Source organism: Podarcis raffonei, chromosome 1, assembly GCF_027172205.1.
Source record: "Podarcis raffonei isolate rPodRaf1 chromosome 1, rPodRaf1.pri, whole genome shotgun sequence".
Lineage (NCBI taxonomy): Eukaryota > Metazoa > Chordata > Lepidosauria > Squamata > Lacertidae > Podarcis > Podarcis raffonei.
In genome coordinates, this window is record NC_070602.1 from 69,780,767 (window position 1) to 69,800,119 (window position 19,353).

General features: G+C 42.2%; 1 protein-coding gene across 3 annotated transcripts in view; it reads left to right on the forward strand.

Annotated features, from left to right (window-relative positions):
- The first annotated feature begins 5,139 nt into the window (after positions 1 to 5,139).
- Positions 5,140 to 19,353, forward strand: part of LMO1 (LIM domain only 1) — a 99,661-nt gene continuing 85,447 nt past the window's right edge. The window contains exon 1 of one of the 3 annotated variants that reach the window (XM_053392124.1): positions 5,140 to 5,399. In XM_053392124.1, coding sequence (XP_053248099.1) covers positions 5,378 to 5,399 — 22 coding nt within the window. In that variant the 5' untranslated portion in view covers positions 5,140 to 5,377. Of the gene's footprint in view, positions 5,400 to 12,615; positions 13,204 to 19,353 lie in introns of those variants that run through there. The other 2 variants (XM_053392107.1, XM_053392114.1) reach the window with 2 other exon arrangements.

The following is a 19,353-nucleotide window of genomic DNA, read 5'->3' on the forward strand; positions in this document are numbered from 1 at the left end:
AGTCACCTTCAATTTCTAGAGATCAGGCACCCCTCTTCTCTTGTATATCCGAGTGCCTTGAAAACCTAGTTCTTCTCTACAGCTTTAAATGTGGGGTTATAAATGGAGGTTTCTTATTGTTGTTTTATGCTACTTCTGATTTTATTATTGTTGTTGCTGACTGTATGTTTTATTATAGATGTTGGATTTGTATTTTTAAAATAAATGTGTAAGCCACTCTGTGGATGGCCTTCTTGAAAAGCAGAGTATAAATCCTATGAACAAAATGGACGGAAGAAACAGTTTCTCCAGTCCTAATTTATCTCACACACGCCTCAGTTTCCACCCCAAACTCTTCCATTGCTAAGGGCAATGAGCGGCAGAGATGGGAACCATGAGTCAGGGCCAAAGAGCAATCGGGATCAGAGAGTGAACCAAGAGGCAGAACCAAAGAGCTAGACCAGAAGCACACCAGTTGTTCAGCAAGAGCTAGACAGAAAACCACTTGTTCGGGAACACCGCCACCTAGACAGGAAGAACTCTTACACTACTTCCTGCCCAGGAGATGGCCAATCAGGTGGGTGGAGCTAGTCTAGAGCTTGGAAGGTTCTTCACCGAAAAGCTGCAGTTCTGGGCTTCACCACAAGGGCTAATCATCAGCGATTCCTGACACCCATACTACCAGCAATCAGTGAAGAGAAACAGATAGGCTCTACTGATGCAACCCCCCCCACACTGACTTCCTGCCCAGTAAGTGGCAGTGCCTCTGCTGTCAGGAGACCAGGTACATGGCACTGCCCATTTGTATCAACCACTCATGATATGGCATCCAGGTCTTTGCCTCCTGGATTGCTTTCTGAACCCTTCTTGCTGACTCCTTCTGACTCATACATACTACACGGAGGCAGAGATGAATACACCCCACACAGGTTTGGATCTTGGTGAGCTGCTTAATACTCACCCAGCTTTGAACCTTAGTAGTCACATGATAAAGCAATTTTACTATAAGGCTAGGCTACTGAAGTTCAGGGCTAGGGGAGCAGGAAGCTAGTTCTATATCTTAGGGGTGGTAAGTCAACTAAGTCTTATTCACTGAAATTTATGAACATGACTAAGTTATGTCCATTAATTTCAATAGGACTACTGTAAGTACAACTTAGCAGTGCACTATTCTGCTGTTGAAGAGGGATTTTCTAGTAATTCCCCTCCTTGTACAATTTATTGGAGACCCCCAGCTTGTATTATCATAATGTTCCTGCAGAGATTATGAAAATATACTCTAGTGCCAAAATGTCAGGACTACCTTAGGAATGGGCAAAATATCTCTACCTCATTCTCAAACTTCCCACCAGTTTTGTCTCACTTGTTTCAAAGATTTTCCCATTGACATTCCCTTTCCAGAAGTGTGGAAAGACCCAAGCCTACAGATATTTGGGTATTTAATTGATTATTAAAATTTCATAAACTTGCGCAGTACATGTACATGTAGTGTACAGAAGGATCTTAAAGCAGGGATCTTTACATTCATCAATGCAATAAATTGGAATGCAGTAAAGATAGAGTATTTAAAACTCCTTCTAAATGGAAGTGCAGAGGTTAGGGTATGCATTTCAAATGGCAATGTAATTATGTAATTACAGCTGTTAGAATAATCTCATTTTATGCTTTAGTTATTCTCTCCCCACGCCCCTTTGTGACTTCAGTCAGTCTAAATTGGTGGTAAGCATCCCCTTCTTGAATGATGAATTCAAATTCATATCTGAGAACAGGACTAAATGCAACACTACTCAGTTTGTAGTTTCAAATATGTTTCCGCCCATGAGATTGTGAACTTGAATTCTCCCTTAGGGAAGGGGCATAGCCCAGAAGCAGAATGCATACTTTATGTACATAAGGTTCCAGCTTCAGCCCGTGACATCTTCCTTTAATGGATCTCAGATCATAGGACTGAGACTGCAACAGAGCTACTGCCCGTCAGAGTATATAGTCTTGCGCTAGACGGGCCCATGGTCCAATTCAGTATGAGGTTGCTTCATTTATTCATATTCCCTAGGCAGGGTTTCCCAGCTGGTTTTGGACTACAACTACCATCATCCCTAGCTAGCAGGACCAATGGCCAGGGATGATGGGCATTGTAGTCCAAAAACAGCTGGCAACCCAAGTTTGGGAAACTCTGCCCTAGAACAAGGGTGAGAAACCTTTGACCCTTCAGCTGCTACTGGACTACAGCTCCTCTAATCTCTGAGCATTGACCATGGTCAACTGGTGTTCAGCCACGCTGCCTTTTGAGCCTAGGCCCTAGATTGGTTCCCCAAACTGGTGCCCTCCTGATCTTTCATACTATAACTGTCATCCACCTGACAAGCATGGCCAATGGTCAGGGATGATGGGAACTGTATCCCTAAAGTTATGGAGTGCCGTGTGCACCGGGTTGGAGAAGGCTGGCAGCCTATAGTAGAACTTGCAATAGTACTTTTCCACATCACTGTGACTATGAAAGATATCCCAGCTTTGGTAACAGCATCTCACTAAGACCACTGCTTATAGCAAACCACAAAGAAAGAGAGTGAATTTTTATATACTGATCAGTCATTGCTACAGTCCAAATGAAAGTTTCCTGGAAAGGCTCAAACCCGACAAGTTTTATCCTATTGTAAAAGAGCCTGCTGCAAAATGATTTCTCCACGGTTTGGTATTTCTCCAGCTCTGTTGTGTTCTTTCAAAATGTGATTCATTGAGTTAAGCAGGTCAAGTTCCTGTGGGTGCAGTATATGCCATCCACTGGAAATTAAAGACCAGAAAATTAACAGGGTTTGTTGTGTTACAAAGCTGAAGACATTTTATCCGCATGCTCCTAGAAACACATCCTGAGCTAATGGAACACAGTGCTATATTCCAAGTCATATTTATACTTGCAAAAGCAATGAGTGTACTTCAGTTAAGCTCACTTGGCAACTATCTTGCCAGCTTTTTTTCCTCCTTGGCTTTAAGTGATACGGACAAGGTGTGCTTTAAAGATAATGGGCAGAGTTGCCAAATGAGCCGGTTTAATCATGGAAGTCCTGACATGGGTGAATGTGAAAATATGGGATTGGGGGTCGGGGACCAAAAACAAAAACCTAAGCTGCAATGGCTGCAATTAGTGGGTTCCTCCCCCCCTTCTTTCCAAGTGGTCCATAATTTGAACGTGGTTCATCAAGAGGAACCATCCTGAACCAATAGTTGAAAACTAAAGGGCTGGCAGATGCTCTAAAACCCAGGATGAGCAGTTAATATTAGGGGTTTATATATACATATATATAGCCAAATGGATTAATGGATCAGCTCATGCACTGCATCAGGAAACAAAAAGAGTACCTTCCATATTTCTGTGCACAATGGGGACAGTAACAATAGAAAGAGGAAATTCCTAATTGGGTGCAAAGAGGTGGGTAGCAGTGGAGACAATTGCAGCTTCTTTTTAAAGACTGAAGTTCACAGGAAGAAGAAGAAGAAGAAGAAGAAGAAGAAGAAGAAGAAGAAGAAGAAGAAGAAATAGGTGCCTTCCAAGCACCAAGTTCTATATCCAAAATAGACTATGGGAGCAAGAGAAAGAGGAGACGAAAGAGTGTGTATGCGCTCGCCTATAATTGTTGATTTCAGTTTGTATTAATTCTGCCTAGTCTCTTTTCAGCACTTTAGTTTCTGCTAATGGAAAATCAAGCCCATTATATGGTAAACGTGGGAAGCAAGTACATTAATAGTGGGCACTGACATTAATTCAGATTGTAAACAATTCACTACTGTTACCACTACATGCTAAATTATGTGTCATTTGTTGCTTTCATAGGGCTATTTCCTTCACGGCTTTTTCGGGGGTTTTTTGTAACAGAAAGCTTAGAGATTTTTCACAGTTGTCTGCTCTGATAAACAACTATTTTGAAATCCTCCCTTAGACCCTAAAGAAAAACAAATATTACTTGCAAACGCTTTCCAACCCAACCATGTCACCGAAGTTCATTGCAATTCAACTCTGACTCTGTACTTCGAGAAAGTTAAGCAAGGCGGGGGGGGGGGGGAGATGTGGGGAATAATCGGATGCAATAGGTAGGCAGAAAATAGCGCTTATTTATACTGGAGCACGTGTGTCAGCAGTGCTTCTTTCCCCCAGCTATACACACACTCTGCCCCCCCGTTCCCCCCCTCTCTCACACACACGCACGTATATGCACGCACGCACACACACCCACTTTAACTGTGCTTTTGTGTTTTGTCAGAATTAATGAGAAAAGTTCCCTTGCCCTAGGGGTAATTAGTGTCCTTGGAGTTAAATAAGCTAATACTTAGACACCTCTGGCACAGGCAATTATGTTTGTGTATTGAATAATTGATTCAAAGAGGGGGGGAAGGGGGGTTGCTAATCAGATCTGAGCATAATGAATTGATTTAATTAACAGGGGAATCTGAGGGTCCCTGGGAAATGTGTGCATTTATTCAGCAGCAGGAGAGAGTGCAGGCACATAAATTGAGAGAAAGGGCAGCAAGCAAGCGCATTTGCTTCAGCGATAGGCTCGCATCTTTCCAGCCTCTCCTCCGCCTCCCCCCCCCCGGCCGCCGCTCCTCTTTTGAATATAATTTTAGATTTAGAGTGAAATCAAGAGAAAAGCACTTTAGAAGCTTGTCCGGCTCTGCAGTAGCAACAGCCAAAGAGGGTTTAGCGGAGGATCCCATGCGCTTGCATTAGGATCATTAGGGGGCTCTGATTGTTATTATTGTTATTATTTCGACTGCGTGGAGGTTACGGGGAAAGGGACGAGCAGGAGAGAGAGAGAGAGAGAGAGAGAGAGAGAGAGAGACAGCCCTCGATTCGTCTCCCTCCTTTTCTCGATGCGTGCCATTTCCAAACTGGCATTCGAGTTGCAGCCCCAGAAGGAGGGTGGGTGTCTCTGAGGTTGCTGCCGCCGCCGCCGCCTTGGGGAAAAGAGAGAGAAAGCTAGAGAGGGAAAGCGATCGAGCAAGAGCGAGCTGGCTCTTCGGGGGTTCGCCTCCTGTAATTCTAGCTGAGCGCGATCTGGGTTAAAAGTCGTGCAACTGTAGCCGGCTTGGCCGGGGTGTGCATGTGCAAAAGGGGGGTGGGGTGGGCGGCAGGGGGAGAGCGGAGGAAAGAAAAGGCGAGAGTGTGGGGCGGGGTGGGGGGGAGAGGGGGGGAAGAAGAAGAAGAAGAAGGGAGGACGCCGAGCCGGGCGCATTCCCCCTCCCGGGCGGCCCGCTTTGCAAACACTCCTCTCTCTCCCCCGCGTGCTCCTCTTCTGCCGCCGCCTGCCCTTTTTCCAACGGAGCGGAGGAACAGCGAACCGGCGGCTTGGAGGGCGAGCCGGCCACGGAGACGGAGCGGCGGAGGCAGCCGATCCCCGCCACAATGGTGCTGGACAAGGAGGACGGTAGGTGGCGGGTGCGGCGGGGTGGGCGAGAAGAAGCAGCAGCAGCAGAAGCGGCGGCGGCGGGGGGGGGGAGCTGTGGCGAGGAGCGAGCGTGGCTCCCGCTTGCCCTTTCCACCCTCCGTGCCTTCCTCGCTGCTGCTGCTGCTGCTGCTGCTGTGCAGCTGGCAATAAGGCACCAGAGCCGACCGAGCGGAGAGAGAGGCTGCCTCCGGGCGACGTGCGCGCGCGGGGCTGGCTGAGGGACATTTCTGCAAAGTGCACGGCCCGTCCCCTCGGCGCCTGTGCAAAGAAGAAGCCCGCGGCTTCTCTCTCTCGCTTTGCCCTCCCGCCTTCGGTGCCAGGATTCCGAGGATTTGCCCGGGTGCTGCTATCTTGTCTCTCTCCCCCCTCACAGGACCCCGAAATTGTCATGTTGCGAAGGGAAGCCAGTCCCGTCCTTCCCTCCCGCCTGCTGCGTCTGCTTCTGCCACTTTCTTCTCCCGTCCCCGGATTAGCTCGCCTGTCCTTTAAAAACCCATTAGTTCCTCTCGCGAAATAATGTCGCCACCTTGCCTCGCTCTCTCTCCCCCGCCTCCTCTTATTGAGGAGAGCCGGCTTGGCTAAACGGCCTCGCCAAAAGGCTCCCGGGTGTTTTCAACGGGGAAACGGGGCTACTTTTCAATGTTCGAGAGAGAGCGCTTCTGAGGCCGAGCTGAGGGGACAAGGTGTGCGTGGAGAGGAGAGGGAGGGAGCGAGGGGGGAAAGAGGTAACTGCGTGCAAGTTTCGAAGAAGCGTGTGGTTATTGTCAAGACTTGCTGGGAATTCAGGCAGGGCTCACTTGGGGGTAGCGAGGGAAGGCCGGAGTTGGAGGCGAGAGTTAAAAAGACTATATAAGCTAATGAAAAGGGCAATTGCTGAGGAGGAGGAAGGGACGTCGCCTCTGAAGAGAGGGAGGGAGCTCTCCCAAGGGGTACATAGGCTCCTGGAAGTTGGCGTGTGTTGAGACTCAAGCGAGGATAAGTTCAGAACAGTGGCGTCTACTTAAGCAGTAATTTTAGCTGTCAGACCCGGCTGTAGCACTTTTTTGAGTTAACCATCTGAGGCGGCCTTTGTCCCAGCTGCACTTTAAAAACAACAACACAATAAAAGTCATGGAGCAAAGCTTGAGCTTTCGTTTTCCTCCTCTCCCGCAAGAATATGTTGCTTTTTCTTTTTACAACAAAACTATTTGTCAGCACAAACCTAATAAAGCTTCTCTTGCTCGTTGCACAAGGATTACTGTTGGGTTTGGTTGTTTTTTTTGAAAAACCTACATGCTTCGTGAGAGTGCGTCCTTTTAAGTTTATGAGACAAATCTCTCTTCTGCTTTTGCAGCTGGGAAAAAAGATTGCTGGTACTGTATACTTCTCAGAATGCAGCATCCTTGGTTATCACTGCATCTCAACATGTGTTGGGTTGCTGTTTTTTGTTTTTGTTTAGGTGTACACCTAAGGTTTCAAGGTGTACACCTAAAACATGTACAAGTGTTACTGTAAACAAACAGGTGTCCAAAAACCCATGTACAGCACAGACACATGAAAACCAGATTGGATGTGGCTCTTGCCTGAGGGTGAAATTTGCTTGCAAACTCATGAGAACATTAAGAAGAGTGCTGAATCAGGCCATTGGCCCACCTGGTCCAGCATCCTGTTCTCACAGTGGCCAGGCAGGAGAGTCCTCTCCCCTCCCATGGTTTCCTAGCCTAATATGTGAAACTGTTCTTTTAGTATGTGAGAGGGTCTGGCGCTGTACCATTTTTGCATGGCGCGTTCATGAGCAACCTTTTCCTCTCCTGAGTTTTCATTCGAAGCATCAGGGCATAAATATTCCCTCACAGAGCTTAGCTAGGGAGCACTGATGCTTTCCCTTTGCAGCACCGGTGTTTCAACACAGAGTTGCGCTCTCTCATAATTTCTCCTTAGTTACTCAGTTATAGGGCTGGAAAGGCTTTTTTCATTGGAGCTTACTTCCAAGTAAGAGGACATTACACTGCATCTTTAAGCATCAAAAGATGCTCAGGGCCATGAAAGAGAAATGCTGTCCTTAGATGTAAACTGATGTTTTGGCCTTGATAAAGTTATGGGAGGACATGAAGTTTGGGACATGAAGTCGTCATCCCATCCCATTCCCCCCCCATGAAAGTACTGTTAAAGTAGCATCCCTTTATGTGTTCTGCAAGAACATAATGGTAAGAGAAAAGTTTCATCCTCCTGCTTTGCATACACTTTCCATTTCCAAGGATGTATCTTCTGAGTAAAGCTTAATAAAATGGAAGCGCTGCCTTCTCTAACTGATGTACCCAGTTATGAAAGCTGAGAACCAACGATATAAACTGGGGCTGGGGGGGGGGAGCGGGAGCACAATCCTGTGCCTGTTTCATGACTCTGCCTTAATACCAGAGGGCAGAACTTTGCGCACTTACAGAGGTTAACCCATCTATGGCTGTGCACTAATCAGAAGAGGAATCTGGCTGTCATACATTGAAAAATGCATGATAGTTAAAATTTATATGCTATTTGTAAGGCTATAGAGCAAGGCTGAGGGGCAAAGTAAATCAATCAATCAATCAATCAATCAAGCCCTAGCTCCTGGTTGCTAAAAGCTCTTAAAATTGTTATTACCAGGTAGGAATTAAATATCTTTTCATCTCTATGAGAGAAATGTGGCATATGTTTCTGTCCCCGGTACTGAGATCTCAAATCTTTTCAGGGTAGGTATGCCTAGTTGTCTATATGCCCAAACTGGAACTTTTGTTACTATCATGTCCCCCCCTCCCCACCAGCAGATATCTGAAACTTAAACACTGTTGTCTCAATCTTGCTTTCTAGCAATTGAGGTTTTCCCTCCCAGTCATCAAAACTTAGGCCTCCGTCATAACAAATAATGGCTATATCTATGAACAAGTTCATTTAGGACTTGGGTCGAATCCCCATAGTAACTACATATGAATTTTAAAAAGCCTCCGCCTTGTCTGTTCCCCTAAAGACAAAGATGTAAGAGGTTAACTAATGTCAGTATAATTAAGCAAGGTTAATTCATTGCTGTTTTGTTCCTGTGGGATTTTACTTGCATTTCCATCTGCTCTGGTTTTGATGGTGTGAACTGCACCAAATCATCCGAGTGATGTTGAAATGTTACAAATTTTGTTTTACGAGACAAAAAATGGGTCTTTTTTTCCTTGATCCTTTTAAATAATAAGCTGGGTGACATTCTGTCCTCCCTTAACTTTTTTTTTTTTTTTTTTGCCAAAGGGAGCCTTCCAGCCTATATCTGTTTAAATCTGATTGACGGGTCAAACAGCATGATGCTGCCTCCACAGAGGTAGTAAGGGAAGCAGGTGAGCTACTAGGAAAGACTGAGATCTAAGGAGAGTTTCCTAATGGGGGTATTTGGGTTCTTTCAAGTATTGCAGACATACTCATTAAACATAAGGAGCTCAGGGGCTGGAATGATGGTGGTGTAAGGAAGTGAAACTAGAAACATTGATTATCCAGACAGTTCTCAACAGCCCTCCTTCCAGGAGCTCTCACGAATGGCTGTATAAAAGGAAATAATGGGGATGGTAGTGAAGGTAAAGAGGAAATTAGAATGGGATGCACTTAAAAAGAAGAAATGTTAAGGAACAAACCCCTGATGAGAGGGATGTGGAGATCAGAGTAACAAACTGAAGCGGCGCCTGGGAAATTTTTCAGAATTGTTTGTAAGGAAGTTATTCCAGCAGAGAAATTTACGTCTGTTGAAATGTGTCTCAGAAATTAAGGGGAGAAGCTGGGAAAAGAAACTTGAAGGTTTGCACTCCCTCCATTGGGGGTTTGCGTGCTGTTCTACACTAATATTTCTCTTTCTTCTTGATTGCGCTCCAGTTGTTGCTAATCTGCAAACATTAAAGGGAATGTCCTATTGCTACATTAAAAGTGAGAGAAGTGGAAGTTTTTATTGGCCTTTGGTATTCCTCTGTAAACTAAGGTGGAGAGATCGTGTTAATGATACTTTCAGGAAGTCTTGTTTATGGGCAGAAGGTCAAATTGTCACTTTACCTCTAACAGTCTTATCATTTCATCTCATAAAGTATCAGCAATTAAAAAAACCTAATAAAGTCAAATTCTGAAATAAGAGTTGTTCTCTTCAAAGTGGGTGTTGGAGTGGCCATTAATATTATGGGCTGTGCTTTGACAAACTTTGGTTTTTGATATCTTCTAAGAAACTAGCAACACTAATGGTTTAAAAGCTGTTCTCTAGCTAGGAGAAGACTGCAGTGCACTGATTTCTTCTGTATTACTAAGATTTCTGCAGATCTAGTTCGGGAGTACGAGAGGAGAACTGGCTTCATATTTATTTTATTTTTAAATTTTCTATCCCACCTTTGGAAGCATAGAGTTTGCACAGTTGCTGTTCTGTGCAATTCTGCAATTCTGATATTATTTGTCAGTGTTTTTGTCCGTGTTTTTGGCAAATGCTCATTTTTTGTATAAGTAACTTGTTAATTAACATCCAGGCAAAAGTCTATTTCTGTGGGATAGGACTCAATAATATTCCAAATACGTGAAAGGACAAGAAGACAAAACTGTCACATTCTTGATTTGATGTCTCCTGGCACCATGTCAAGTTGTGTCAGTGAGGTACCATCACGTCCTATAAGTCCAGAGTGATCTGATGTGATTAGATTGATGCAATAGAATGTGATATTGAGGTAGTGATGGGGAATCTTATTTTAGGACAGAAGCAAAGGTCAAAAATTAGGGCTGAAGGAGCAGATTCTATGACCTGGAATGTATAGAAACTCAAGTTATACTCATGTGGACTAGGTTACAACTGAATTTCATTTTCTTCATCTTTATTCCTTCTTGGGTGACTATGCCTATTCAAACCAACTCAGTGCCAGGTGTAGATCCAAAGTTGGATCAATATGGACAGACTGCTTTTGAATTGCAAAGGATTCAAGTCCTGCTCGCTGAGTCAATTCGGTGCAGAATAATATGACCCATTCTAACCTTGGTTTAACTGAAGGTGCTTCGGTTAATAATTTGAGGCTACAGTTTGGCCGAAGTTAAGCACTTTTCACTCACACTGATTTCTGGGGGAGAGATTTTAAAGCAGGCTCTTCACTCTTCCATTGAGATCAAAGGGATTTTAAAAATGCTTAACTTTGGCTGGATCCTTTCCTTAGTTTATTAGCATTTTAGAGAGCATGGGCGGTGGGGGTGAGGATGCCAAACAGTGGAGGAGGAGATGTTGAACTGGGTAAAATTAATAGATGGAATTGTGTTGGCGTACTGCTTCTCATTGTAGTTTCAATTGAGGTTTAAAATAATGGGATGGGCTTAGGGGACATTTAAGTCTCCTGTTCCCATGAAATGTAATAACTCTCTCTCTCTCTCTGGATATCTCTTAAATGATACTGTTGAAGGAAATCTGTGGTGGTATAAAGAGGGAAGCAGTGTTTCAAGAAACTTAAAATTTGATAGCTATTAAAGTTTAACAATGTGTTAGAGAAGTATTATATTTGCTTTTAAGATTCATTTAAAAGAACCTTGAACAGGATGAAACCTGACAAAATAGATGCTGTGTATACTTTTTCAATTTGGCAAAAGTGATGCTTTCTGAGGGCATTTAAAGACCAGATCTAAAACTATGGATGGTTAGGATTGCTGGAAATGATAATGGCATGCCTTCTGAAAAGAAGTGCCTTTGGGATTGTGGCATTAAAATCCCACTGACAGTTGTGGCATTCATGCTATAACATAAAAAAAATTCTCGTTTGCAGATGGGCAGTGGCCAAATGAGAAGGGAAGTTTTAAGTATTGAATGAAATGATTCTCTATGCAAAATGATCTATTTAACATCAAATACGTTCAAGGACTGTTAGGATTAAGCATTCAAAATGAAGGGGAAAGGCAAAGCCATTTGAGTTGAGGATAAGGAATCTAATTAAAATAGGTATTAAGGGTATCTGGCTTGAGCTTGCTATCGTGCTTTTAAAAGATGACTCTTGTATCTGTTGTAAAGTAGAGGGAGAAGTATAGCGGAAACTGGAATGAAATGTTTTCTGGGATTAAAAAGGCAGTCGGAAACTTGTTCTTTAGCACTGAGTACTTAAGAACCTCATCCTGTAAGTGTAACCCTTGTTTCTTGTGATAGAAAAATCTGAACGCTTCTTCTGAGAGTACGTTTTATGTGTGCAACTAGGGAGCGTTTCGGTTCAGATTTTGGTTTCAGCACCAGCACTGTAAACTATCATAGTGAGACAATATGGAAAGAATGAATTGCAGACGAGAACCAGCTAGTAAAGGATTCCCCATCTTCATCATATCTAGGTGTTACTAGTGAAAAAATCATGAGTAGAAGGTCTCCCAATTCACTACCTTCCCCTGTATCCAAGAGTTCAAGTTTTAGATTAAAGCATATTGATGTGAATATTGTAGTTTGTCTTCAGTGTTGTGTCAAAATGTCAAAGTGGGGTGTGTTTTAGAAATAAACAAAGTGATTTTACAGAGGAAGCTGCCAAAACGGCTTTCAAACATAGAAATATAACATGACTGTAGGATTGGGGTGGAAGAGTCACATATATATTATTCAGATGATAAAGTCTTTTGCATAATGACTTACCACCTAATTTTTTTTTCTGGGAACCCATGCATGTGAAATAGCACCCATACACACCCACACATGTAAGACTGCAAAAAGTTATTTCACACTGTATATTAAAACAACAGCCTGAGGGTGTTTTACCATCTCAATAAAGTGGGAGGGGGAAATTGGGGGGATCTGCCCTGAAACTCCTATCTACTACAGTGTACAGAACTGTGTTTCTGAACGATAGACTATGACCTGCTAGAAGCAACCAGTTATTTCAAAGTAAGCAGGAGAAAAAGAGAAGTGTGTTTTGGGGGGGGGGGAATGTGTGTGTCTAAGTACGATTAATAATGCAGATGGTAGTTTACTGTACAGATATTAAGGATATTTTTTTCTCTCCTACTGAGCATCATATCAAAGGTGCACTCAATCAAATAAATGAACCAATGTAATGAAAATGGAGAGCATCAAAACGACAAAGTTAATAGAAACGCAACGTAGTTGGTGCTCTCTGGTTATAGCGCACACGGTGCTGCAGGTGGTGCTGCTGAGCTGGAAAGCTTTAAATTCTCCATTAAAACCTGACAGAAGAATAAGCGGGTGTCCCTGGGAAATGAGTGCATTTATTCAGCAGCAAGGGTGCAAAGCTCACACAAATGGAGAAGCAGAGGCAGCAGTAGCTAGGCTCAGATATTTTCCTCCCCCTCCTCCCTCTCTTTGAGTGTAATTTTAGATTGAGATTCAGCTTAAATCCAAGGGGAAAACACTTTATAAGGCTGAAAGCTGTATAGTTGCAACAGCCAAGGTTATGGGCTATCAAATGCAATTACATTAAAACAGATTATACTGTGCAAATTGAGCCATTTAGAAGGTGAGAACCAAAGAAACAGCTCTGACCCCCCCTTTTTTCTAAATTGCAGTTTTAGTTCCTTGCAATTCCAAGGTACGAAAGTAGGTGAGACTGCTTTTGTATCTGCAAAGTGCTTCATTTTTGAAGGTAATTCTAACTGAGTGCAATCTAGGTTAAAAGCTGGACAACTGGATAATTAGAGCTCTCTCACTGCTAGAGGACAATCAGCCGTACGTGGCAGCTCATCTTGGCTCCCACGTAGACTAGCTCTTTTCTGCCTTGAGTGGAGGCTATTGGAGACAGAGCATCTGCACCCCGACTTCCTCTGAACCCTGAGATGATGGTGCTGGACAAGGAGGACGGTAGGTGAGCTGAGATTTTGTGGGCATCACTCAGCATATTCACGTATGCTGCTTACATGCAGCGAATGAACCTTAAGTGTGCTTTATTCTCCTGTCTCCCGTTCATTTTATGACCCTGTCTGATATAACAGCTTGCTCCCTCCTCTGCTCTGGCTGATCGGCAAAGGGGGGAAGCAACTCACGCTGCTTTGCTTTTGGTTCTAGTGAAGGCTAACAAGTTAAAAACTGTTTAATTTTAAAATAATTGTGGCAGGTTCCCCCCCCTTACTTGCCACCCTGCTTGCTGAATTTATTTTTGTCATCTTAGTGTAGTTTCTCCCTCTCTCCCCCCCTCGCTTGCTACTTGAGAGAGTATTCAAAACTCTGCATCTCTAAAACGCCTCTCTTTCTCTGTAGCTATAAGCTTAATAATTACAGTTGTGAATGTACCTACTAAATGGCTCTTGGAACAAACATTTTGGTAGGAAATAGTTGATTTCTTTAAACATAAGTGTGTGTGTGTGTGTGTGTGTGTGTGTGTGTGTGTTTGGGAACTCCTCCTGTTTTAATTTCTGAGGCTAACTTATCCCTTGCAAAGAGTAAATGAATAGCATACAAGTACAGCAAAGGGTTCAAAGGCAGATGTGGCATAGTTGTGTGTGACTGTGAAATGACCTGCGAGACGCAACTTAAGACTGGTGGTTTCTAGGAAAAGTACGGTAAGTGAGAAAGACATGCTGTTTACAAGCATTGTTTGTGTGTGTGATATATCTGCTTCAGCTAGTCTTGGTGTGCCTGTGATACAGATTATCGTTGGTCAAGTTTAAGGGTAGCGTATGAAATGTTGCGCTTGGAATGCGAAGGGGCAGCTAGTAAGTTAAAAGAAGTGTGAGAGTTCAGAATCCTCCCTCACCTCTACTGTTCGTTTCATTTTCTCAAAAATGACACAAAGTGAACTAGATCATACTTCCAGGGAGAAGTTGTGTGTTAGGTTAAATATTAGTTCTTCATATGGTGGTTTCATACAAGCACGTTGTCTCCTGCATTTACCAAGTGACAGCAGACAGTTTCTGCTATCTGTTTCTGCTATCTGCTGCAGAATAGCATGTATGTTGGTTGGGGTATGTGTTAGGGTATCAATGGGGAAAGTGGAAAAAAAATCCCATACTGGATATGGCCAGGTTTTCAGTGGGGATATCAGCAGCAGCAGCATTTTTCTTTTCCAGCCCACTTAGGATGATAAATAATGTTGCTGTTGAAGAAAGTACTCAACATAACTTTTCATGCAGTTGGTGTATTATTTAAGGCAGCTCTGAATATTAAAATAAAGCAGTGTTGATTGCATAAGGTTGCTATTTACAACATTGGCTAGCTCAGTTATTTTTTTAAGGCAGCAGTCTTACACAAGCATCTGGGAATACGTCCCGTTGAACTTGCTGGAGCTTCTTTCTGACATGCATAGGATTGCACCATTCATGTCTCTTTTATCAAAGGTAAGTTAACATGAGAGTGGGGTGGGACAGAGAAAAAGCAACACACTTGCATTTAAGAAAATTGTTAATGCACTGCTGTGTTTCAGGATGACAGAAGTTCTTTGAAATTTTGTGTCTGCCCAGAGATCTTTTAGGTCTTTCTCCTTGGCATGTAGTGGGGTGTACCTAATTTGGATGCTGGGAGCCCCCCTGAAAAGTATTGCAGTATTTAATGCATACACTGTTTTATCTGCTTTACATAAGTTTAACAGTGCAATGCTTTACATCGGTGCAGTCCTATGCATATTCAGAAGAGAGTTCCACAGAGTTCAGTGAGACGTACTCTCAGGAAAGTATGCAACCTTACTGTATTTTTAAAACTCCTTTGATGTTTATTTAAGTGTATTACAGTGTCACTAAAATTCTTAGTTTGAGCTGTCAGTCATATGCACGAGTAAAAGCTGCCATCTAGAATTTTGTATTAACTGGACATGTGTGATGACAGAAGTTTTTCTACCAGTTCTGTTTGACTTTATGAAAATGCCCTGGTGCTTAAAAAGTAAGTCATCCAACAACATTTGTTCTAGCCTCTCTTCAATAATCAATAGATATGGCTTCAAATAACAAAGTGGTTTAAAATTATGAACAAAACAATTATTTAGAATAGATTAGTATAGGTTAGAGATAGCAGTTTTGCAAAGAGAGTTGAAAGTGGTATCACTCATTTTTGTTAAGCACCCCAGAAACTCCACTTACTTCTTTTGTCGCGGTGTTGTTTTTGGTCAAAGAGGTGTTTCAGGTATTTGAAGCACTGCAAAACCTGCAAACCCTGTTTCCTGGAGCCAGTAAGGGATGAGTGCACACACCACAGGCAACAGCATCTCTATCAGACCACTCTTTCCCTCCTGAAAAAACTGGCAGAATTAGCAAAGGTATTTCAAAGTGCTTGCTGATGTTAGACACTTGCTGAATGAACATTGTTGTTGTTGTTCTGTCCCAGCTTCTACCAACCTAGCAGTTCGAAAGCATACCAGTGCAAGTAGATAAATAGGTACTGCTGCAGTGGGAAGGTAAATGGTGCTTCCGTTGCATCAGAAGCGGTTTAGTCAGGCTGGCCATATGACCCGGAAAGCTGTCTGTGGACAAATGCCAGCTCCCTCGGCCTGAAGCAAGATAAGCGCCACATCCCATAGTCGCCTTTGACTGGACTTAACCGTCCAGGGGTCCTTTACCTTTTTACCTATTGTTGTTCACGGAACAGATGGCATATATATATATATATATATATATATATATATATATATATCGTAACAAATTTAGTTACATGAGAGTAAGCTCTGCATACATAAGGAAGCACATCATAAGAGTACTGAGGTTGCAATGCTATACACACTTACTGAAGAGTAAGCTCATTGAAAGCAGTGCATAAATTATGCTGTTGGCTTATAATTCTAAATGTTATTATCAGAAAGGAGGGTTCATTGTAGCCTATGTGTCTTACTTCCAAGTACACATGATTAGGATCAGGCCCAAACCTCCATGTGAATAAGAAATATTTGGCAGGCTGACCTTATTTTTTCACTCATTCACAATAACTGTACTGATTTCTTTGTTTCCCTTCAGAGTTTCAAGTGTTCAGAGGAAAGCAACATCTTCTGTGGTTGGAGTTTCTTGTTGTTTCTTTTAGTTCACACTTAGTTGAAGGTGTTGCACTGTTGAGACGGAGTTTGGTATCAAAGCCAAAAAAAAATATTTCATGACATGATGGCCTTTCTGAAATCAATAGGACTTGCATAACAGTGCCTGAGATCTCTGCTAGATTTTTTGAGTGGTGGTGTAATCTAACTAAAACATGAAGGAAAACAAAATGAAGTTGCGCAGGAATTTAGAAACATTGTTTCATATGTAAAAGGGGTAAGTGAGGAGTGCAGTTCAGAAATAATAGAACTCCCACCCCACTCTAGCCGCCAAATTAAATATCCACATATCAAGTTAAACTCAAGTGCTTTGATAAATCTGTTTTAAAACCATTCCTTAATAAAGGAACTTTGACAGTTACTCTGCCTCTACTACCTAGTTTGATTTGGTGATAGCCTTGGACCACATTGTTTACATTTGGGGGGGGGAGTTTGCTGGATGCTTGGAGTAATGAATATAAAATAATTTTTAGAGGAAAGGGTAGGTTAACTGCTTTTGCAATCCTTTACAAAATACTTATTATACAAAATGATGCAAACCTCTACACCCGTTAATACCAAGAAGAGAATGAAACAGCAGAAACCTGAACTGCAAAGATCAAACCCTGAATCTGCCCAGTCCCTGTTTGTATATAAGGTCTGATGGGCAAGGGAAGTCAAATGAGTTGGTCATTCAAAAAGGTGGTCAACAGCTTAGATCAAATGGTCACCATGACAGTGAATATATTTGGAATTCATTTAAATTTGGTATTTATATTTGAATTTTGCTCCTAAATGGAGTCTCCAGAACTTTAAATAAAATTCCAAATTTACCGTATTGGCCTGAATATAAGCCTCACTTTTCCCCCCCAAATTCTGACCGTTGAAAAGTTAAAGTACAGCTTAAATGTGCGACCTTGCAAAAATTGGCTTTTACGATTTCGCTGCTGAAACAGACATATGGTAAAATGGAAGGGGTGTGAGTGCCTGTGGAATTTTAAGGCAGCGGCTTATATTCGGGTATTGTCTTTTTTCTCTCTCCCCCTTGAATTTTTAAAGGTGCGGCTTATATTCGCGCCAATATGGTACATGAATTCCAAATATATTCATCTGTCATGAGACGTGAGTATATCCCCAAAAATCACTCCATCAACAGCATAAACTTCTGCAAAAGATAGCTCAGTTGGTAGAGCATGAAACCTTTAATTTCAGGGTCATAGGTTAGAGCCCCACGTTGGGCAAATGATTCCTGCATTGCAGGGTTAGACTAGAAGGCCCTAGTGGTCCCTTCCAACTCTACAATTCTATGATTCTGTGAAAAGCACTATTTATACCTAATCTCCAAATCCTGTATTTGAGTTTAAGATTCTAGTGTTGGAATCTTCAGTTTGAAAATTCAGCCTTTGCACGTAGATTTCAGTTTGATGCTTCTAATTCATTTCATTTTGGAATTGCAGAAGGCATAAATCGCTGGTGTTACTTAGGCGTACTGTTTAGTTAGCGCTGTGTTTTTCTTGAATGATTTTTTTTAAAAAAAGTAAAAGTAACAATATGTAAAGGAGAGTAGATACGGATGAAGGTTGTTAGCAGTTGGAAACATCGGCCAGTTATAGAGCAAGACATTGATCAGCATATTGTAGCATCCATAGCTCTTGAACAGAACAAAGGTCACAGTAGCAGGAAGCGTCAAGATTAGTTAGAGAACTCCAGGCACTTGACGTTGGGGTAGATTTCTCTAATAATAGTGAAAGTCAAAGCTTGCAGATAAATTGATCAAGAAGGGACAATCCACTTGATGTAAGATACCATTAGCAGCACACTTACGGGCATTTAAGAAGGCACTTACAGAGTAAAAACAAACCTGAAGTGGGGTGTTGACGGTATTGAAATGTGGGAATGGGAGATATCTGGTGTATTGATAGTGAAGAAATGGATGAGGGGGGGAAGCAAGTGACTCACTCTAAAATGTCACCTTAAGCACCACTCTGACTGCTTTCTACTTTGAGAAAATGATATGCATGTGCAACATTATGGAGCCATTGAACAGGCACTTCTGTATATTGTGCGTCCCACCAGTCCTCCTATAATGATAAATCTCTTTGCTTTGGAATAGATGCATTTCCAGGAGATATCCTGGTAAAAGTTATCTGTAATTACCTGCGGCAAATTGCAAAAAGAATTAGAAATACATTGCTGCTGAGGGACTCTGTAATGTACCTAGTTCAGAAAATTATGCAGTCTACTAGGAAGAATGAAGATACTTTGTTCAAAATGAGTGTTAAGAGTATCAGTTTATTAATTGTATTTATCATTGGCAATGCCAGAAAAGAAAAGAGAAAAGAAAAGGTAGTTTTAGCAGTGGTAAAAGCAGAAATAGATAAGTTTGTCGTTCTACTATAGCATAAAGGAACGCCACCAAAACATCTCACTTATGTAGTGCTAGTAACATCACAACGTCTTAGAAGAACACAGAATTCAGTTTCATCACTAAATATTGGGGATTATCACATGTCAAACTGGTAGTACTGGTTTAAAAGTAATTCTTGGTTTAAAAGTAAAAGTCAACCTAACCTGAGTGAACAAGGCTGATGGCACATGTCTGAATGTAATAAACTGAATAGTTGTATGTGATTAAAAACATAGCTATTTTGGGGTCCCACCTAAGTACAGCACTGTCTTTTTAGAACAACAGTCTTAGAACAAACAGTTCAAATGTGTGAAGCATACAGTATGTCTGGACAGAAATTTATTCCTCAGGGTCTTGAGTCAGTGGTACTTTAACCAATCTATTTTCTCCACCCAAAAGGAAAATGAGGTGTTCTAAGAGCCATAAAAATGAATACATGTGACAGCAGAGAGCCTGGATCATCCACTGGACAGAGAATTTGCTTTGTAAGACCTGGGTTCAAAGCACAACTTTGCCACAGGTTTCCTAGGTTACAGTGAGCAAGTAAATATTTTCTGTCTCGTACTCTAAACATTGGAATATTCAGAGAGTGGTTGTGAGGAAGAGTGAGCTGAAA